Genomic DNA, 19,673 nt, shown 5'->3' on the forward strand with positions numbered 1-19,673 from the left:
CCGTGCCTGCTGAGCAAATGCATGAACAATGCATGAACAAGGAAGATCATGCTGAGAGCAGCAGCCGGTCTCCCCAGGGCCTCGGATGCCAGACTCCGAGTGAGTGTTGCACCCACCTGGACCCTGGAGCCCACCGACCAGCCTGGTCACCTGGCCGGCAGGAGGGGCACAGGATTGGAACCCAGAGCAGTTCAAAAGAGTAGACCTGACCCACTGTGCATTCTGATCCCCGGCTGAGGCCCGTGGCTCAGTTAGCCCATGGCAGGAAGGGGCGCACAGCCCAGGGGGGACACTCCCCCAGCCACGCTGCATCAGTGCCCATAGGTAGTTTCCTCGCTGAGTGGCCTTGCGGCCTGAGTCTGGGCAGAAGGAACGCTTGTCAAGTCCCCAGAGCACTTGGACCAGACGGACATGCCTGTTAGAATTATGAATCCCTGTTTCCTGGGGGCTCAGGGGTGCGGGGTGGGGCGAGTACATGTGCCTCTGTGTGTGTGCTTGTGTACATGCGTGGGGACCTTTGCCAGACTCCGGGTCAGAATGCCCTGGTGGTGAGAGGTGAGCCAGCCGCTCCTGGGATCTCCCAGGCTCCGGGTTCTCCTCCCCTGTGCAGATGGGACGGCACTGCTCTCGGCAGCTCCCCCCCACTGTTGTCAGGGTGAGGTGGTGCAGGGTCCGCACTCTGGAAGGGTCCGTGCACGGAGGATTCCATGGGAGCCCGGTCCCTGGTGGTATCATGCTGTGGGGGGAGGCCTTGGAACTGTGAGGTTTAAAGGCTTTGCACTGAAGGTGCAGGGGAGGGGGGAACTCGAGAATTTAAACTCCTGTGTGGCAAATCCAGGGAAGGCCATTGATCGTTTGCCCAGCGCTGCCTGGGGGTCAAGGACATTGTGTAAACCACGGGGCAGGACTCCTTGTGTGAGGGAGTCTAATGTGCTCTCTTTTGCACAACAGCCCTTAGCTGATCAAGGCTTGAAACCTGGCATTTTTGCCTGAGACCTCCAGGCGCTAAGGAAATAAGCCAGGCCTCCAGGCCTGCCGGGCAGCTACCGTTTGATTCTCTGGACCTAGAGGCACGCCTGGACTCCCTGGGACCATCCTTGACAGTTGGACTGTGAGGACACTGGGTGACAGTGCTGGGGTGTTCCCAGGCAGGAATATGCATGACCTTTTCCTCCCTGGAGTCGACAGTGCCTCAAGAGGGAGGCAGCTACGTTGGCTGGCATGCTTGGTGGCTATGTGAGGTCTCTCTTTTCTGAGCTGGGGTTTATGAGAAGAGGCTGGTCCTGAGGCCAGCATCTCATGGCCACCAGACATGCCCTAGCCCCGAGGTCCTGTTCGACCCGTCCGTCCGTTCATCCATCCATCCATCCCCAGCCCCCCGCAGCCTCCCCTCCGGGCAGTTGAGGAAGGATGCCAGGGACACAGTACACTCTGTCCCGGTTGTGCCTCCCCCGCGCCGGGTCTCCCAGCCTGAGGACGGTGGTCGGAGAGGAATGTGTAGGAAGCAGTGAATTCCAACTCACGGAGCACGTCTGCTCTGCAATCACGGACTGGGATGAGGGGGGCAGGCGGGGAGGCAGGGCCTCAGCCTCTGCAGCCCCACACGTGCCCACCTGCCTGACCTGACTCTCCTTCCCCACAGGGCCTCAAGGGCTACCCTGGACCTGCGGGGCACCCCGGAGAACAGGTGAGGGCAGCCGTCTCAGCCCACCCCCTGCACTGCCTCCTCCCTGGGCCCTGCGCTGCCCCACACCAGGCTGCCCCTCTCTCGCCCTGCTGGGGTCTCCATCCCATCCACCTCCCCTGCAGCCACACCTCACTGCCTGAGAGAGCCAGTGTCAGTGCCCGCCCGGTGCTGGCATGGGCCACTCGGCTCTGGTCAGAGCCATGAATAGCTGGCCTGTCCCCGGCGATGTTAGGGGATATTTATGATCCACGCCGCCACGGGGTTTGTAGGAATTTGGGCTGCCCTGGCCCAAGTCAAACAGCAGCACTGCCAGCGTGGGAGAGCTGGCCAGTCTTCAGTGCCCTCTGATTCCTGGGCTTCACACAGGGGTGGGGGTGTGGTGGGGCTGGGGGTGGGCCCTGTAGGCCCTCAGAGCTGGTCTGACCGGTTTCCGGAGAGGTGGGCTTGGGGCCCTGCAGGCGGTTGCCTCCCATTCTCGCCCCCCACCCCACCCCCTTCATCTCACATTCCTGGTCCCCTCTTTGTCCATTGTAAGTCCCAGGCCCTCTGGGCCCCCCCACCCCCACCCCTCCCCTGGTCTGGAACTGGGCAGGGTCTCCTGTCCTCATCTCTTTCTCCGTTCTTTTGCAGGGGCGGGCAGGACCTGAGGGCAGCCCAGGGGCCAAAGGTTACCCTGGCAGGCAGGTGCAGTATATGGCTTCCAGAAGCTCTGGTGGCCCGAGGTGGTGTGGATGGCCACGGGGTGCCCAGGCAGAGGGAGGGGCTGGGGCCAGGGAACTGCACGCTCTGGGTGGAGGCCAGGCCGGCAAAGTGGGGGGGGGGGGGGGGGGGGGGGTTGCAGGAGGCAGCAGGGAGGATACTGAATAACAGCTCTGGGTCTGGGGCTGTAGCGGGGCTTGGGGGGATGCAGTGCAGAGAAACCCCTCGTTTAGCTCCCACCCCCATTTTCCAGAGGGGCAGCTGAGGCCCAAAGGAGGCGGGCCTCCCCGGGTTGCTGGCAGCAACTCCATATGTCCCTGCCCTTTTGTCTTATGTTTCAGGGCTTACCTGGCCCAGTAGGAGGCCCAGGCCCCAAAGGCAGCCGGGTAAGTGTTCCTTCCCAAATGTCACATATGTGGGGCCCTGGGTGGGCATTTCGTGCCCCTTCTACCTGGCAAGACTGCTGGGAGCCCAGGGCTGTAAGACCTCCCCCCAACCCTTTGGTCTGAGGCCTGGCACCAAGCACCTCTCCCTCAAGTGACCCTGCAGAGTGGGGGGACAGTAGGATGACAAGCAAGGTGATGGGGGACCCTTGAGCCAGGCAAAATGACTTGGTCCCCGTGTCTGGGCAGGCTGGGCAGCTAGACCCACCAGAAGCTGAGCCAGGGTCAGCTGCAAACGCCCGGTGTTTGCTCGATATGCCTCTGGCACATCCCAAGTGGCTGGGGCACCGGCACCAGGGCTCCCCAAGTTGTCCACGGTTGGAGACCTCAGGACTCCCTCCTGGACTGGGGCCTGGGGATGGGCGGCCTGTGCTGCCTGGGGTGACAGTTGTCCAGACCTGTGGTGGACAAACCTTTGGCTTGCCCTGCCCTTCCAGGCTAGCGGCGAGCAGCCTTGGCTTATCCATCTTTACAAGGGGGTGATAGCAACTTCTACCCTCAGCTTGGTTATTGGGGTGCCAGGATTTGGAAGCAAGCCCTCAGGTGTGCTGGAGTGGGAGGAGTAAGAAGGTTCCAGGTGAATCGGGTGAAGGTCAGTATAGCGAGGAAACCTCGCAGGAGGTCTGGCTGAGTCCGCTCTTTGACAGGGCAGTTGGCTTCCCTGTGGGGACTGACCACCCCAGTTCATGATGTCCTTCTGATGGGGACCCAGGTGTCAACCAGTCCTTGCTGGGGCAGATCACTCGTGATGTGTCCCCCCTCCTACTGGAAGACAGGGCCTCCAGCACCGTGGACTGAAGCCTCTCTGCTGGAGGGAGGGGTCAGGATGCCACAAACTGGGCCCCAGGCCTGGGAGCTTCAGGGTGGGAGTAACAGGGTCCCCAGAGGTGCGTAGGCCAATCAGGGCTGAGGGGGTGCCTAGCAGACTGGGCTCCCCAGCCTCTACTCAGCTTCTCCCTCTGGGAACCTAAACCCAGCTAGGGCCGACCTGCCGGGACCTGCCGGGACGAGGGGCAGGAGGAGGAACGTGCTGGTGACATCTGGGGTCTCCTGGTGTTTGTGGGGCTGGTGGCTTCTTGAAGCCATGGGAGGGCTCGGGGAGGTGGGGTGCTGGCACCTGGTGCCCTCCCAGTCCTGCTGCTGCTGGTCTCTGGTTATGAAGCAGGCAGGGTGCAGGCTGGGGCATCATGACCACGGGCTGTGTGATGTGGAGCCAGTTGCTGGGCCTCTCTGCACCCAGTTCTCCCCTGCCCGTCTGGGCTTCTAGCTCTGCTTGGAAGGCTCAGTACAAGGGTCCCTTGCTAAGACTGTGGGACCTGATCCCACTGGACACTGAGGACAAGGCCTAGGCAGCCACGTGGTCATTCAGGAGCGTCCCTTGTTTGGGATTGGAGGCAATGTAGCAGACTGGTTAGGAGCCCCAGCCCCAGAGTCAGATGACTTGAACTCGGAGGCCGTTCCTGCCCCATTCCAGCTGTGTGCATGCACAGAGCACTGGGGCCCAGCCTGGCACCTAGCGTGCACTCCGCCAAGTGAGCCTTAGTCACGATCCTTTGATCAAGGCCCCCATCTCTAGAGTGCCCATCGTGCAGAAGCACTGGGCTCCAGTTAATGAAGACAGGGCTAGTGGAGACACGAGGTCAGTGGTCAGTGCCGCTCTACTAGTTACCTCCCAGTTGACACAGCCTTGTGTGTGTATGTGTGCCTTGCCCCGTGAGGTCATCCATGACGGCCTTTTCAGAAGGTGATCCCCAGCCCTTCTTCATGCACCTCTGCCCCGACCCCAATGCCTAGCCTCTCAGCCAGGGACTCCTGGATGTCCCTACCTGGGATGCAGACATGGTGCTGGGGGTCAGGCCAGCAGGGGAGGCAACTTCAAGCTGGGCCCCAGAGGATGTGAGGCTGGGGAAGGGCAAGCTAGGGGGAAGGCTCGGAGGGGACACAGCCTGGGTGTCAGCAAGTAGAGGCAGGTGCACTCACGGTAGGTCCCAGGGTCAGCTGAACTGACCTCGCCACCTGGTCTGTGCGGTGAGGGGTGCCAGTCAATGGGCAGGGCCCTTGTGGGAGATTAGTGCCTGTACATGCCTGCCTGACAGGACATTGGCACCACTGGTTGGCCACGCCTCTTGCTGCTGCTGCACTCAGGTGCCCAGGGGGAACTCACAGGCACCCGTGGGAGTGGCTGGGCCCTGGTGTCAGACTGTAATGCAGCCTGGAGCTTCCTTCCCACCCACAGGTCCCGTCCCCACAGCAGCGCCCGCGCCCTTCCCTGGCGTGAGGGTATGTGCCTTTGGACTACATCGTGGAAGCCAGCACCATGCAGTCCATGGGCATATACACTTGCCTCAAGGTCTATGTCATCGAGGAGCCGTCGGAGCCACCGGCCCGCTGCCCCAGCGAGGAAGAGGAGCAAGGGCGCGGGAGGGCAGCCTAGGGGGCGGGGGCAGGAGCTGTGGGGGCAGCCACATCCCACTGCTCATCCCTGCTGAACCCCCATCTGCTCTTTCCTAGGGCTACATCGGACTCCCCGGACTCGTGGGCCTGCCAGGTTCTGACGGAGAGCGGGTAAGTATGCTTTGTCCGACCCTCCTTCCACCACCCACCTCCGCGCGGGCTCCCACCCTGCCCTGCCCTGACCTCCTCCCCATCTCTCCCCCTACAGGGTCCGCCTGGCGTTCCTGGCAAGAGGGGCAAGATGGGTAGGCCGGTAAAGATTTTCCGTGTCTATTACGCAGACTCTAGGGGTGAACCACCTCACGCTGGCCACGCTCTCGTCCGCCCGCGGTCTGGGCAGTCTCTGCTTTGTCTGCCCACGCCTCCAGCCCCTGTCAGACTCCAGCAGGTGTCTTACTGCCAGAATGGCTTTGTGGCTGCTGCCTGGCTGGGGTGGGCTTGGGTGGGAGGTTGGCGCAAGATGGAGGGGGCTCTGGGGCTCTCTGGATTGGGGTTGGCCTATTCCTCTCTGTGAGCGCTGTGTCAGGGGGCAGTTGGGTGGGGGCTTCTGCCTGGGGTGTACTCCATGGACCTTCTCCCCTCACCAATCTCTGAGACTCGGCCCCTCTTTCGTCTCAGTCACCCAGCTTGTTCACCCCGAGGCCCAAGGACAGTGGGGGTGCAAGCAGCCCCAACATCCTCAGAGGTCACCCCCAGCCCACAGTTCTGTGCCTGCTTCTGTGCATGACCCTGGGTCAGTCGGCTCTGATTCTTAGAGACCTTGTTACAAGGGAAGGAGACGCCATCCGCCCCGCGCCATCCTGACCGTCTTTGGGATGTCTGAGCCCACCACAGCAGCCACTGTGTCTGTCCATCTCATCGGGCGTCTTCCTCTTTTCCGGTGACTCTTTACCAAGCCGGATGTCCTTGTCCAGGGACTGGTCTCTTCTGACAGCATGCTCCTGAGAACATGCCCAGAGGATGCAAGACCCAAGCCTTGGCATCTTGCTTCTTAGGGGCTGAACTCCGTCTGTCCTTCTGCCAGGACACATTTGCCTGTCCTGCTGGCCGCCCACGGTACTTTCAGTATGCTCCACCAGCCCGTCATTCAAACACACCGATTCTTCTACTGGCTCCCTTGGTCGTTGTCCAACTTTCACGTGCACAGGCGGCAGCTGGAAAGCACTCCAGCCAGGGCACCTTAATCCTCAAAGCGGCAACAGTACTCTGGAGCCGTCTCGTGCGGCAGATCTGTTCAGTGCAGTACGCCCGAGGCTCTCTTCACCGCTTCTCCCGAGGGTGTCCGTTGTGGATCTAAGCAAAATGAAATCCTTGATGATTTCAACCATCGTGATAGCGTCTCTGGTTGTCTCTGGTGGTGGTGGGAGATGGTTCTTCTTCCTGTCTGGACATTCATGGGGCATGCCAAGGGGGGGAAGCCGGAATTTGAACTTGGCTGGTTTGCCGCCAGGTGCTCTAAGCTTTCTGGGCTGCTCGTTGGTGTTGATGCTGCCAGAGCAGATTCCCCTAGACGCCTAGCCAGGGAGGAAAGGCCTGGTGCTAGTCAACTCATCATCAGGCTCTGAGAGGCCGAGCACTATGGCCAGCCGGAGACAGCCAGAGCTGGGGGGGCCAGCGGAGGCTCGGTGCTTCCCAGTGGGCCAATTCCTGGTCATTGTTTCTGCTGCTGGGCAGCGCTTGGCAATGGGGAACCACAAGCGTGAATTGCCTCAGGCATTTTCTGAGGGCCAGAGGTTGACTTAGCTGTTTGCATTTGGCTCAGGGTCTCTCATGAAGGTGCAGTTATGGTGTTGGCGGGGGCTGCAGCCACCTGTAGCTCATATGTACGGCCATGGGCAGGAGTTCTCGGCTCCTCCTCACGTGGGCCTCTCTATAATGGAGGTTTTTTTTTGAAGGCCCCTCATATAGAACACTCAAACAGGACATGGAAGGGGCGGGGCCAGAAGCAGCGACCTCTTCTAAGTCCCGTATTTGGAAGTCAAGTGCCATTCCTTTGACTTCTGTGGGCCTCACCACTCAATCCCGGTGGCAGGGGAGGGGACTTCACCAGGGCCCAGATGCCAGGAGGTGGGCACTGTTGGGCGCCACCTTGAATGCTGCCTGCCCCCAGAGAGTGCCTTCCTCGCGGGCCTGCTGAAAGTCTGTGGAGCAAGACACAGGGTGTGGCGTGGGGTGACCCTCCGTCAGCGGGTGCTGCTCCGCCCGGGCGGGATGCCTCAGGACCTGGAGGGAGAAGACGGCGCTTCTTGGTTGGATGTCGTCTTTCTTCCTTGGGGGAACCCAGACCCAACACAGGGTTCTAGAGGAGCCCTGGCCCGGTTGGTGCCAGGAGGCTCCAGTGCTAGCACGTACCTCTCTGCTGATTCACGAGGTGACCTCGGGGAAGCATGGGTCCTCTCGGGGCCTCAGTTTCCCCATTCCTTCGTCTCTGTCTGAAAAGCAATGCCAGTCGGCTCTTTTCTGAAGGATCCCTGCTCCTCAGCCTAGTCCTGTCCCGTCGCACCTCTGACTGACTGAGAGACGGCTCTCGGAGGGTTTAGGTCACAGCTCTGCCCGCTAGCTCCGCTCTGCTCCAACCACCAGCTGCTGCTCCATTCTCCTTTGTGGCCCTGTCACCCCTTCACCCCCTTCTCTCTGCTGGGCCTTATGTTCTCCTTGGACTCGTGGTTCAGAAGGTGGCATCCCACCCAGGGACTCAGCACCGTTTTCCCAGGGGGCCCTTCATTCTGGTCATACAGATGGACGGAGCACCAGGATCTTCCAGGGGCCGGGATAGCGTGGACAACCAGACCTGGTCTTGGATGCGACACTCACGTTTTAGAGAGGGAGATGGCTGTGGAACACTGTGGACAGTCCTCTGAGGCCCTCTCCCTGCCAAGCCCATGTGACCCCCAGGCACTCTGTAGGGGAGAAATTGGTGGTCCCCATTCCCAGATGAGGACACGGAGGCTTGGAGATCAAAGTCGCTTGTCCAGAGACCCTGCGAAGCCTCCCAGGGTCTCATCCCTGATACGTCCTCTCTGCTTCTTTGCTTTGTGGGCCATCTTGAATGCTGCCTGGCCCAGGCTTCAACTCCTCAGGTCAGCCCTGTTCTCCCTGACCGGGTGTCCCTGGGATGCCATGTACGGGTGGGAGAAAGACCCCTTCAGCCAAAGACCCCATGGCTACGCACTACCCCGGAGGGCCACAAAAGTACCCTGGGCTCGTAGCCACTTCGTTGGCCAGGTCTCTATAGGCTATGATGCCATGTGTTGACCAGGACTCCGTGTCATCTGAATCCCTGTGGCTTTATCTCGGCCTCTGCCTCGTCCCCTGAGACCACCAACCCCCACCGCCCACACTCTCCTCCAGGGGTCTTTGGGGTCATCTCCCGGTTGCCAGCGTTTCAGCCTCCTTGAGCCATCTCGTGGGGTGGCAGCTCCTTCCGAAGGTGGCTTTTCCCCTCCTCGCCAGTGCTTTGGGCCCAGAGGCTTCTAGGCACTCCTTAGTGCGAGGCAGTGTCAGGAGAGTGACTGAATTCCCTTGTGCTGCTTGCTGGCCTCCTTGCCGGGGGAGCTGGAGATGACGTCACCATGGCCGGTGCCCATCCCGATTTCCCCCAGCCCCACTTGCAGGCAGAGCCACCCCCGCCTTCTCCGTGCCCAGTGTGTGGATCTTTGGCTAATAGGAGCCGAAGAAAGGGAGGCCATGGATGGTAGAAGCCAGGAGTATGGTGCTGACGTGGCCGAGCCCTTTGTCAGACAGATGAGCAGACAGTACCCAGAGAGGGCGAGGACCTTGCCCATGATCACACTCCAAGTTGGTGCCACAGTCAAGACTCAAACCCAGGACCCGGGCCTGGGGATACAGGATGCTCTGCACACCAGCTCCGCCCCCTTTCTCTGAGCTCCTCTCTCCGTGCTCCAGAGGGCAGACCAGTGTGCAGGCCACGTGCTGTCCTCAGTGCCCTTTCGAAAGGGAGTCACGCAGGTGTCGCTTTCCTGACAAAGAGTGTGGGGGGAAGAGGGTGCACATTCCCAAAGGGGCTCCTCCTGGGCCCCCTGGCTTGTTTGGGACACGCGGCAGTGCCGGAAGAGCCTGGGGGCTGGCTCTCCGGAGGCTGCATTCCTATTGCACTGCCTGGAGTCCCTGGGAAGACTAACCCCCACACGTAGCTGTGCTCATGCCCCAGCCAGGCTGGCCGAGGTGGGCTTGTGAGGTAGTTCCTGACGTCCACTGCTGGAAGGACCCGGCGCTGGCCCCAGCCTCTTTGGAGCCTGGCTGCGGGCAGCCTGGGATTTGGGCAGTGCCAGCCCACAGCTCACCCCTGTGGTAGAGGGCTTCAAGTTCAGGGCTTTCCCCGTCTTCAGACTTCAGGCCGCAGGGAGCATGCCAGAGGTCTCCTATTTCCACATGGGGTAACAGGCCAGCGTGGATTAAAAGGCTTAGCTCTGGTGACGCGCTGACCTGGAGGTGTGGTCCCCAGAGTCTCAGACATGAGCCAGAATGATCGGTGACCCTTGGGCCCTGGTAGGACCTCTGCCTGCCCATCTTGTCCTTGTTTCTTGCAGTGATATTTCCTGGGTGGATTTCAGAAGGCTCCGATAGAAAACATGCCCAGCATTGTGAGACCACGATGCTGGGGGACGCTGAGGGCTCTTTCTGTGCCGGCACATGTGGGGTGCACGCTTGCTCTAGAAAATTGTTCGCTGTGTTTCAAGTGCAGTAGGAAGGATGCAGGTTAGACTTGTGCAGGAACTTCCTGAGCTTGGAGAATGTGAACATCATAAGGAGGCCTCTAAGACCTTTTTGTGGGCTCTTCTCAGAGGTTATTAGCTGTTCCCACTGTGATACAAACCCCAGCTAGCAGACTGGTTAACATTTAGTGCGGCTTCTCCAGCCTGGCCTTAAGAGGTGACGTGGTCAGGAATGACCACTTTGAGCCTTAGAGACCTTATTTCTTCCCTTCTATCCCACCTTCAGGGCAGACAGTTGGGGCAGGAACCGCCTGGAGGCTTCAGAGACTGCTCCAGCCCTCAGAGTCCTGCCTGGACGTGGTGCTGAGGCCTGTCCTTATCCTTGGCCTATTCCTCTGGGAATGCAGAGTCTCGTCCCCTCCCAAGCTTTGTCCTACTCAAAGCACACGGCGTTCACTTCCCCAGATAGGCCCAGTGGAGAAACCATGTGGCTGGGGCGCTGGCGGGGAGACCAGCTCATTCCTTGGTCCTCAGGCCAGGCTGCTGCAGCTGGGAGCCAGCTTGTAGGGGAAGGTCCTCGCCCCCCTCTGGGCTGGGGGGGGGCTGCCATGGGATCGCATTGCACAAGCAGGCGCAGCCAGGGACGGAGTGGGCCACATGCAGCCTCCCTGAGACCCAGAGGACCCAACCTCGGGGTCCCTGGGCTGAGCCCCAGACATGGGTGCTCTGCTAGGGAGTGGGCGTGTGAGGCAAGCTTATGGGGCATTGGGGCCTCCACGTGCCTCGGTTTCCCCACTGGTACAGTGACGTACTGAATGCCAAGAACACCTAGGGTCCTTCCACTTTGTTTACCTGTGAGCCTCATTCCTCTCCTCTTAGAGTCCCTAGCTTTCCCAGCCCTGTGTCCTCAGTTAGAAACCCTGTAACCCCCACACCCTTTGCTTAACCTCTTCCTGTGGAGGGGAGTCGGAAGTCAGAGGCAGCATGGGGGGTGACACATGAGGTCCCTTGGCAATGCCACCTCATTTTGTGTCTTGGCTCAGGATCTGACATCCACTCTATCCAGTGACAGCTGAGAGAACAGACTCTGGAGTCAGATTCCTTGGGTTCAAATCTCAGCTCTTCTCTCTAGTAGCTGTGACTTTAGACAGTTCCCTGACCTCTTGGACCTGTTTCCCCCCTCCCCACCCCTCCCAGTCTAATACAGGACAGGCACTAGGTCGCGTCCATTGGGCTGTGGGGAGGTCACTTCTGGAACTGACTGTCACTATTGTCATTACTGCCCCACCTGCCTTGTCAACTGACTTGTCTGCCCTTGGCCGTACTTTGCTCTTCAGAAGCAAAGCCATCGTGGGAGGATGACTATTCTGATGGCCTCCATCTCAGAGATGTGCCCCCACACATTGTCAGTACCCGCTGTGGGCTGGCCAGGGCTTCCTGCCCATGGTATTCTCATCTCCCCATTGTACAGATGAGAACACCGAGTGGTGGACCCAGGCCTGGTCTCAGGAGGCTGGTTTCAGAGCCTCCAGGGGGAGGCTGGCCCATAGCTGGTCGGAGAGGAGTCTACAGACTAGCCTGGAGTGGCCACTGGCTGACGGCTCTCGGGACGCCTCCCTGAGCACATGGGGCAAAACAGCCAGGATGGGTTGCAAGTTGAAGGGTGCCCTCCAGGTTAGGCCTTGTCTAGGGCTTGGGCTGAGCTCAAAGGCTCCTTGGGACCACACAGCCCCACCCTGAGCAGGACAGGTGACCGAGTGGAGGCTGGAGGGGGCAGGACGGGCCCAGAGCAGTGGCAGCTGGAGGTGAGCAGGTGAGAGTGCCCAGACACTGCTCAGGTCCTGCCCCTGGCGAGTCTTGTGGAGCTGACCGGGGGCCCAACTGGACAGCAACCTCCTGTCCCTTGAGGGGTTTGCCCTCTTCTCTTGCCAGGGTGCCCCCCAATCTCCATGCCTCTGGGACGTTTCTTTGACTATAACCCACCTGATTGATGTCTGCCCTCCCAGGTGAGAGAGATTGAGGCAGCTCTAAGGATGTGGAGGAAAGAGCTTGGGTAGGGTCAGATGCCCCCCTCCCTCCCACCTAAGACATGACTGGAGAGGGCCCTGTGTATGTGTATGTGTGCATGCACACACCCCCACCCCCAGGACCCTGGGGCCCCTCTCGAGTCACTTGGGTATGCATCTGAGCAGCCTGCCTGCCCACCAGGCTTTGTCCAGGTGCAGCTCACACAGATAGGGTCCAGTACAGAGAGCAGATCTGGGCCCAGGTCCGGCCACACCTGGCTTTCTGACTGTTGTCCCCAGAGACTTAATTTCTCCATCTGCTGGCAGACCCCTCACCTTCCCCTCAAGGCATGCTGTCAGGATGCGGTGAAGCTTTGTAGGCAAAGGGATGTCCTTGGTCCCACCACATTATCTTGCCCTCACCCGCTCCTTTGGTGCCTGAACGTAGCTCCGTCCTTTGTGGGCTGAATGCTGATCCCACAGCCCCTTCTGGCCTGAGAGGGTTTCCTGCTGGAGGAGAGCTTTACAGGGGGCAGGGCTGCAGGCAGGGCGGGACCAAGGGCTTGGGTACACACAGATGGCAATGTCTTTCCTTAGCCAGGAGCCCGGGTGGCAAGGTCAGCCGTTCGAACCCACCAGCCACGCCACGGGAGAACGATGTGACTGACCACCCCATAACTATGCCCAGTCCTGGGTGCCCTCTGTGTTGTTCTCCTCTGCCATGGCAAATCGGAGTGGACACAGTGGTAGTGGGTTTGCCCACCCAGTGATCAGCTTCATAATTGGGTGTGCGTCTGATTTAACACAGTTGTCCCCTTTTGCTGCTGTTGGCACTGCGTGTGTACACAGCTAAGCCTAACGCCGGTCCAGCAGTTTCCGGGTGTCCACTCTCATGACTGGACACCTCCTTCAAGCCCTGGGAGCGCTCTCACGTGCCTTCTCCTGGTTGTCCCTCCCTCGCCAGCCTGACCTCCCTGCCTGCCCAAGGTCCCTGTCTCATCATTCAAGGACCTGTGGATCATTCTTAGCAAGCGCCCTGTTAGCAGCTCCGCTCGCTGGTGCTCTGTGTTAGACCCCGGCAGACGCCTGTGAAGACTTGCTGTTGTTTGAACAGCTCGGGCATCCTCTTGGTCCCAAGAACACGTGCTCTGTTTTTATTACATTTCCCTGGAAAAGCAATATTTTGAATGCAGGGAGGGAGGGAAGGATGGGTTTCCCCAAAGGCCGAGCGGGGGGGACTTTCCCTTTTGAAGTGGGAATGGCGTTTCTTTCCCAACCCGGGAGCCCTGATGTTGTTCCAGCGGCTTCTGTCCTCAGAGAGCAGTCTCCGGCCCGGGGGCAGGGCAGGCCTAAGTGGGCCAGATTGGCCTGGGCTGGCTCTAAGCGACTGATGCCCCACAGTCAGGTTGGCGTGAGCGGTGCGACCTTATTAGACTTTTCCTGGCCTGGCTTTTCCCATCTGCAAAGTGGGGTGGGTGGGAGTGGTTTGTGAAGTGGATTCACCAGGATCAGAGCTCCCATCAAAGTCTGAGCCGGAAAATGCAGAGACCTTCCACCAACAAAGGGAACCAAGTTCACATCTTGCCAGCAAGTCGGTGGCTGGTCGGGCCTAGCCCAGATTCCTGACCCCCAGTCTGTGCCCCTCTCACTGCATTGCACTGACCAGAGGGCCCTGCGGGGTTGGGTTGACATTTGTCTCCACGCGGGGGAGCCTGGTGCCGATTTCCTTCCGGGCGTTCTGCACAGCTCTTTGTGGGGGGCTGCTTGTGATGGGAAGGCAGGCTGAGGATCTTCCTTGGAGGCCATAGTAACGTCGGGCCCCTGGCTGCCTGCCCGGGACCAGAAGTAAGGACGTGAGATGCTTGGATGGTGCCCGGGCTCCTGTGACAAGGGGCTGGTTGCAGCTGCTCTGACGTCCACTCACCTGCAGGTATCTGTTCTCTCTCCTGACCTCAGGGCTTTCCTGGAGATTTCGGGGAACGAGGCCCTCCGGGACTGGACGGAAACCCCGTAAGTATTTCAAGTCTTTGCGCACAGGAAAGAGATTCTGAGGAAATGCACCCTATAGACTTTGTAAATAACTGGAGGCTGCGCTTGGGTGGGAGAGGGCGTTTGTTCTCAGCCTGAGTGGGTATAGACTGGGCTCAAGGCTCCTGGTACCACCTGCCATGTCCCCCCATCTCCCTGAAGCCAGGGGACACCAGGCTCCTTGGGTCCTCCTGTCTGAGTACCCATGCCTAACCCTGTACCTAACCATGCCCTGCAAGGTCAGCAGTCAGCTCCTGATCATGCGCTAGTCCAATCCTGCAAATACTCTGGAGCTCACCTGCTTAGAGCCCAACCTGGGCCGGGCTGGCCACCAGGTTCATGTCGGGGACAGCATGCTGGCCTTAGAGCCAGATGGGCCTGAGTTTGGGCACGACTGCACCTCACCCAGTGAACACAGGCTCACGTCTCTGTGTGCCACTTTCCTCCCCTGGGCATGGGGGTCAGAAGGCCAGCCTCAGAGCCTCCCTAAGGAATAAACCGGAAGGTGCTTGGCCCGTGCTGGCCAACGGAGCTGCTGCCAGTAGTCCTAATAGCAGGAGGCCACAGGCTCTCTCCCCAGTCCCTGGCAGGAGGCACAGTGAGGCCAGCTGAGCAGAGGTCTCCGGTGTGGTAGGAGGAGCAGGGCAGGTGCCTGGGGAAGGAGGCTTTGCAGCGGGGCTGAGCAAGGAGGGAGAAGAACATGGGGGGTGGGGTGGGGTCAGGTCCTGTCCAAAGTCATGCACGACATCTGACATCGTTCTGGAAGATTCTTTGGGTGAAAGGCAGCCATGTCTTTATACGCCACAGCCTAGAGGGACAGAACAAGGGCTGAGCACCTGCCATCTGGTCCCAGCTCTGCCACACAGTGACAGTCTGATCCTGGGCAAGCCCCTCATATAAGTTCCTTTGTTGAGTCTGTCCCGACCCCTGGAAGCCCCGTGGGACAGGGTTGAACTGCTCTGTAGAGTTTCCTGGGCTGCATTGGTGGTGTAGTGGATTATGACACAGGCCAGTTTGTGGGAGAAAGATGAGGCTCCCTACGCGTGTGGAGAGTGACAGTCTCAGGAACCCACTGGGGCAGGCCTACCCTTTCCCGTAGTGTCGCTGTGAGCTGGAGTCAACCTGACCACAGTCTGTAGATTTAATCTTTATGGGAGCAAATCAGCAGGTCTTTTCTGTGGAGCAGCTGGTGGGTTTGAACCGCTGACCTTGCGGTGAGTGGCTGAGTGCATGGCTGGTGCCCTATCGGGGCATCCTCCGTATAGGAGGTGCTCTTGCCTCCCCGGGAGGAAGTCAGCAGTTCTCACGGCAAAGCTTGTTTCCAGAGCACCTGTTTTTATTCATGCGTTTTGGACTTGACCCAGCCTCCTCTGCCTGTCTCTCTCCCGGGCACTGCAGGGCCCACATGTAGCGAGGAGGAGACAGAGGCTTGGAGGGCTGACCTGCTAACATGCCCATCACAATGCCTTAGTGGTCAAGCTGAGCCTAGAACCATGTCTCTTCCCGACTGCAGGCACGAACTCTTCTTAGCATCTTCGTGGGCCTGGAAGGAGATATGAGGGCCTGGGGTGGCTGGCTGAGGGTGGCGTAGATTTACCCAGCACCCCCAGCACCTCTTGGTGGCCGCGGACTCTCGCCCTCGCTGTTCTGTCCGTTGCTTGCTTGGGATCCTGAGCAAACCAGCTAACTTCTCAGTTTGCCCGCCTCCAACGTGAGGGTGAAATGAGGTTGTCCAGGTCAGTGCCAGGCAGGTGGCTGGCACCCACACCGCCACGGTCAGGGATGGGGTTCCACTCGTGCCTTCAGATGTTCAGTTGGAAGCTACTAGATGTGACAGCCGATTGCCCATGCAGGAACAGGTCTGGCCCAAGCCCGTGGTGCAGCTGCGGCATGCCCTGCCAGTAGGTGGTGTGGGGGGATTCCAGGTCAGCCGAGGGGAGGTGGCAGCCGCAGGTGGTGAGGTCCGAGCAGGCCTTGGACCTTGGAGGCTGGAAGGCAAAGCCCAGGAGGGTCCCTGAGCTTGGGGTCAGGAGTGAGGCCCAGCAGTTCCCCAAAGGTCCTGCTGCTGCCCACCTTGAGGAAGGTTAACAGTGCAGGGAGGGGGACTCAGGGAGACAGGGCAAGGCTGGACCTTACTCGAAGCAGTAACCACCTTAATTTCTTTCTGTTTTCAGGGAGAATTGGGGCTCCCAGGGCCCCCAGGAGTCCCCGGCCTCATTGTAAGTACACAGATGTGTGGACCAGGGGGCTGCGGTGGAGTGTGGGCATGGGAGCAAGCCACTGACCCTGCAGCTGAGGCTGAAGGGGCCTCTCTTTCCTCAGACCCCAGGAGAGGCTCAGGGAATGGGACAGACTGGCCTGGGCAGGGGGCTGAGGGTAGGAAGCCGCTGTGTGGTCTTGCTTGGGCAGCCTGCTTCCTCCGAGCCCGTTTCTCCATGCATTCGTTAAAACAGGGCATGGGTTGCAGATGCAGTTGCGCACCTACTGCTGGCCCATTGCTCTGTCAGGAGGGGTGGATGGATGGGGGACAGCATGCCCAGTCCACAGGTGAGGGGCGTTAGGCCCAGAGGGAGGAAGTGGCCAGCAGGGCAGCTGAGGCTCTTGGCCACACTGGGCAACCTTCTCCGCCCCTTTGCTCAGAGTCAGACTCCCTCTGTTCAAGTCACAGCTCTGCTGTGTGGCCTAAGGCAAGTCACTTCCTCTCTCTGAGTCTCAGGTGCCTGGTGGTCCAATGGGCATATTAGAAGAAGATTCCATGAGGCACTGCAGGTACTGTCCTTGGTTTTGCACCAGCAGCTAGCATTTCGTAGGTGCTCAGTCCATGGGAGATGTCGTTCCAGGACACCGCATGATTGGTCCTTGACATGCCCAGAATGGAGCCACGGCTGTACTGTGGCAAAGCGAGTTGCAGATGGAGCCTGGGAAACAGTTCTGGGAGCTTCCCTTTACGTCAGATGCCCCTGCTGCCCTGACCTCTAGCTCATAAGAATAGGGGTTTCATTCAGCGACTGAGGAAGGACATCCCTTAGCAGCCACTTTACTGAGAAATACAACTCAGAGGAAGGCTGCGCAAAGCCCTGGAGAGTTGTGAGCCCCCACTGTTCACGGCAGGCTGGCCTGGAAGAAGACCGGGAGGCTCCGAGCAGCACCCTGCTCCTGCGGAGGTGTGTTGGGGATGGCGCCTGGGCAGTGGAGGAGGAGGCCATCCACTGGTATCTGAATCCTGGTTTGCCCCCTCCTGTCTCTGCAACCCTCCCTGAGCCGTGGGCACCCTCCACCCCGCCGTGAGTGGAATGACTGTACCCAGTCGAGTGGTGAAGGGGACAGTCCCGGGGGTCAGACCTCCTGCACCTGGACTTCTTCAGCTGTGAAATGGGGGTAATGTCTTCAGCAAATGTGGAGGGTTGTCGTGAGGATTTGGAGGAGCGAATGAATCTATGAACAGGGCCGAGGGCCTAGCAGGCCCTCAGGAAGTATTAGTCACGATAATCATGGTTGTTATTGTCACGAAGACACCCCTGGGGTGTTTGATGCCTGGCAGTAGCAGCTGTCTGGGGGGCAGAATTGAGAAAGATTTCAACGTCACTCTGAAACTCAGTGGCAGAGAGTGCTGCCGTTGTTAGCAACGTCCAGCTTGACGTCGGAGGGAGGAGGGCCAAGCTTTGAGTCAGGTCTTTGCAGAGCACCTTCTTTGGCAAAAGATTTTGACCTAGATGCTTTGGGAAAAGAGTGACCGGTCACCCCCGACTCACACGATGCATTTGAGTTACGAGACACATGCTTCAGGCCACTGGTTTTGTCTTGCCTTTTTATATGTGGCTGGTTCTTGTCCCTCTGGTCAGATGTACAGAATAGACCGATGTAGGAGGGTGAGACATGGTAGGTCGGCAGCCTGGGGTGACCTGTATTTCTTTTCCCACATCTAGAGAGAGGCCTTTGGCCAAAGGTGCTCGGCAAAGACCTGCTGAGTGAGCCTCCAGGATGTCAAATGCCAGCTCGTGTGTCGGCACTGGTAGCATCTTAGTGGTTCAAGCATTGGGCTGCTAACTACAAGCTTAGTGGTTCAAACCCAGCAGCGGCTCCTTGGGAGAAAGTTGAGGCTTTCTGCTCCAGTGAAGAGTTACATCCTTGGGAGCTCTTAAGAAACAGTTCTGCTGTGCCCTATAGGGTCACGATGGGGTCACTATGGGATCGAGTCAGCATCGACCTGATGACAGTAGGCTGGATTTGGCTTATCGTTTGTGATCTGTGCTCCATACGGTATTGCAGTGTGCAATCTTCTGATGGTATCATTCTAGCCCCAACCCCCTGAAGGACAATACAGGAGTTATAAAGATAAGGATAATAAAAAGCAATAATAATGAAAACTTAAAAGTCTTTCAAAAGAAGTATTGAAATATTCAGCACAGGACAGGATGGAACCCCGTCGTAAATCGTGGACCCATCCATGTCTGGTACGAGAGTTAGAGCGTCGGAGTTTATAGGGCCCGCTGCTCTGCAACTTCTCAGCCCAGCGGGGGCTCCTTCCCCTCAGACTCCTCTGTGACCACCTCCGGCTCTCCTACGTCCTCTCGCTCTGGCCGCAGCAGCCCAGGCCGGCGAGACAGAGCTCTCATTGTGCAGCGTCTGTGTGTCCTCAGAGCCTGCTGTCCCAGCCGCACACCAACTGAGCTGTGCAGATAGCTACTGGCTGTCCTTCCCAAGGCTCCCCCTTTCAGCCTCAACAATCCCAGTCCCCAAAGCTTTTCTGCAGGGATGCTGACCTGTTCTGGCTGCCATCCCTGGCACAGGCCCTGTCTGTCACAGCCCGGGCACCCGCTGGCTGGGCTGTTGGAAGGGCAAGAGTATTGGTTGGCTGAAGAAGCCGGGTTCTGGAGGCCCTTGGCTCTCCTGGCTCTGTCCAAAGCCCTCTCCCACTCTGGTCTCCTTTGCTCTCTCCATAGGTAGGTCCGCCAGCTAAAACACGAGATGCTCAGGGAAACTGGGATTTCAGATGCAACCTTTAGAACATGTTTATACAAAAATAGCATCTGTTGTTTATTTGAAATTCCAATTTTAAAAGGCATCTGGGGTTTTTATGTGCTAAAGCCCATTCACGGTGTCTCTGATGAGAAATCCCATTTAGTGGACAGGAAGCTGGAGGCCCCTGGTCAAAGTCACCCACCAGGCAGGGGAGGGTAGCGCTGTAATGACAGGTGATGTCTCCTCTCCAGGTCCCCAGCTGGGCACAGAGCTCAGCCCTTGAGCCTGTGTGGGAAGCCCCTTTCCAAAGAGCTCCCTGCCCAGCCTTGTGGCTCAGCCATACCCTGTGTTCTTCCTCTGGCCCCTTTCCTGCCTCAATTCCACTCCCACCCCCACACCCCCTCACACCCCCACCCCTGGCTTTCTGCTTCCACTTGCTGCCAAGATGAAATTCTCCTTTGCCTCATTCCTGGAGGTCACATGGCTGGCCCTGGGCCTGCCAGGTCCTCTTGGCTCCCCAGGTAAGTGGTCCCGCCCATCCAAGCCACCCTCTCCCACTCTGGAGTTTGGGGCTCAGCCGCTTCTGCCTGGGGAAGACTCGGCCTTCCCAACGAGCCGGAGAAGAAAGGAATATTTCTAACCAGGAGCTGTAGGGAAGAGGGACTGTGGTCTTCCAGAGGATGTGGGCTTTGCGCCGAGCACACGGGGATTCCACATA

The 19,673-nt window shown here is 59.1% G+C and overlaps 1 protein-coding gene across 1 annotated transcript in view; it reads left to right on the plus strand.

The window, feature by feature from the left end:
* Positions 1–19,673, plus strand: part of COL27A1 (collagen type XXVII alpha 1 chain) — a 141,458-nt gene that overhangs the window by 42,244 nt on the left and 79,541 nt on the right. The window contains exons 8-14 of the mRNA XM_045296543.1: positions 1,643–1,687; positions 2,318–2,371; positions 2,728–2,772; positions 5,341–5,394; positions 5,492–5,536; positions 13,922–13,975; positions 16,168–16,212. Of these exons, the coding sequence (XP_045152478.1) occupies positions 1,643–1,687; positions 2,318–2,371; positions 2,728–2,772; positions 5,341–5,394; positions 5,492–5,536; positions 13,922–13,975; positions 16,168–16,212 (342 nt within the window). The remainder of the gene's footprint in view (positions 1–1,642; positions 1,688–2,317; positions 2,372–2,727; positions 2,773–5,340; positions 5,395–5,491; positions 5,537–13,921; positions 13,976–16,167; positions 16,213–19,673) is intronic.

This window comes from Echinops telfairi, unplaced genomic scaffold (genome assembly GCF_000313985.2).
Source record: "Echinops telfairi isolate 266 unplaced genomic scaffold, ASM31398v2 ScPeMD7_7410;HRSCAF=8448, whole genome shotgun sequence".
NCBI lineage: Eukaryota > Metazoa > Chordata > Mammalia > Afrosoricida > Tenrecidae > Echinops > Echinops telfairi.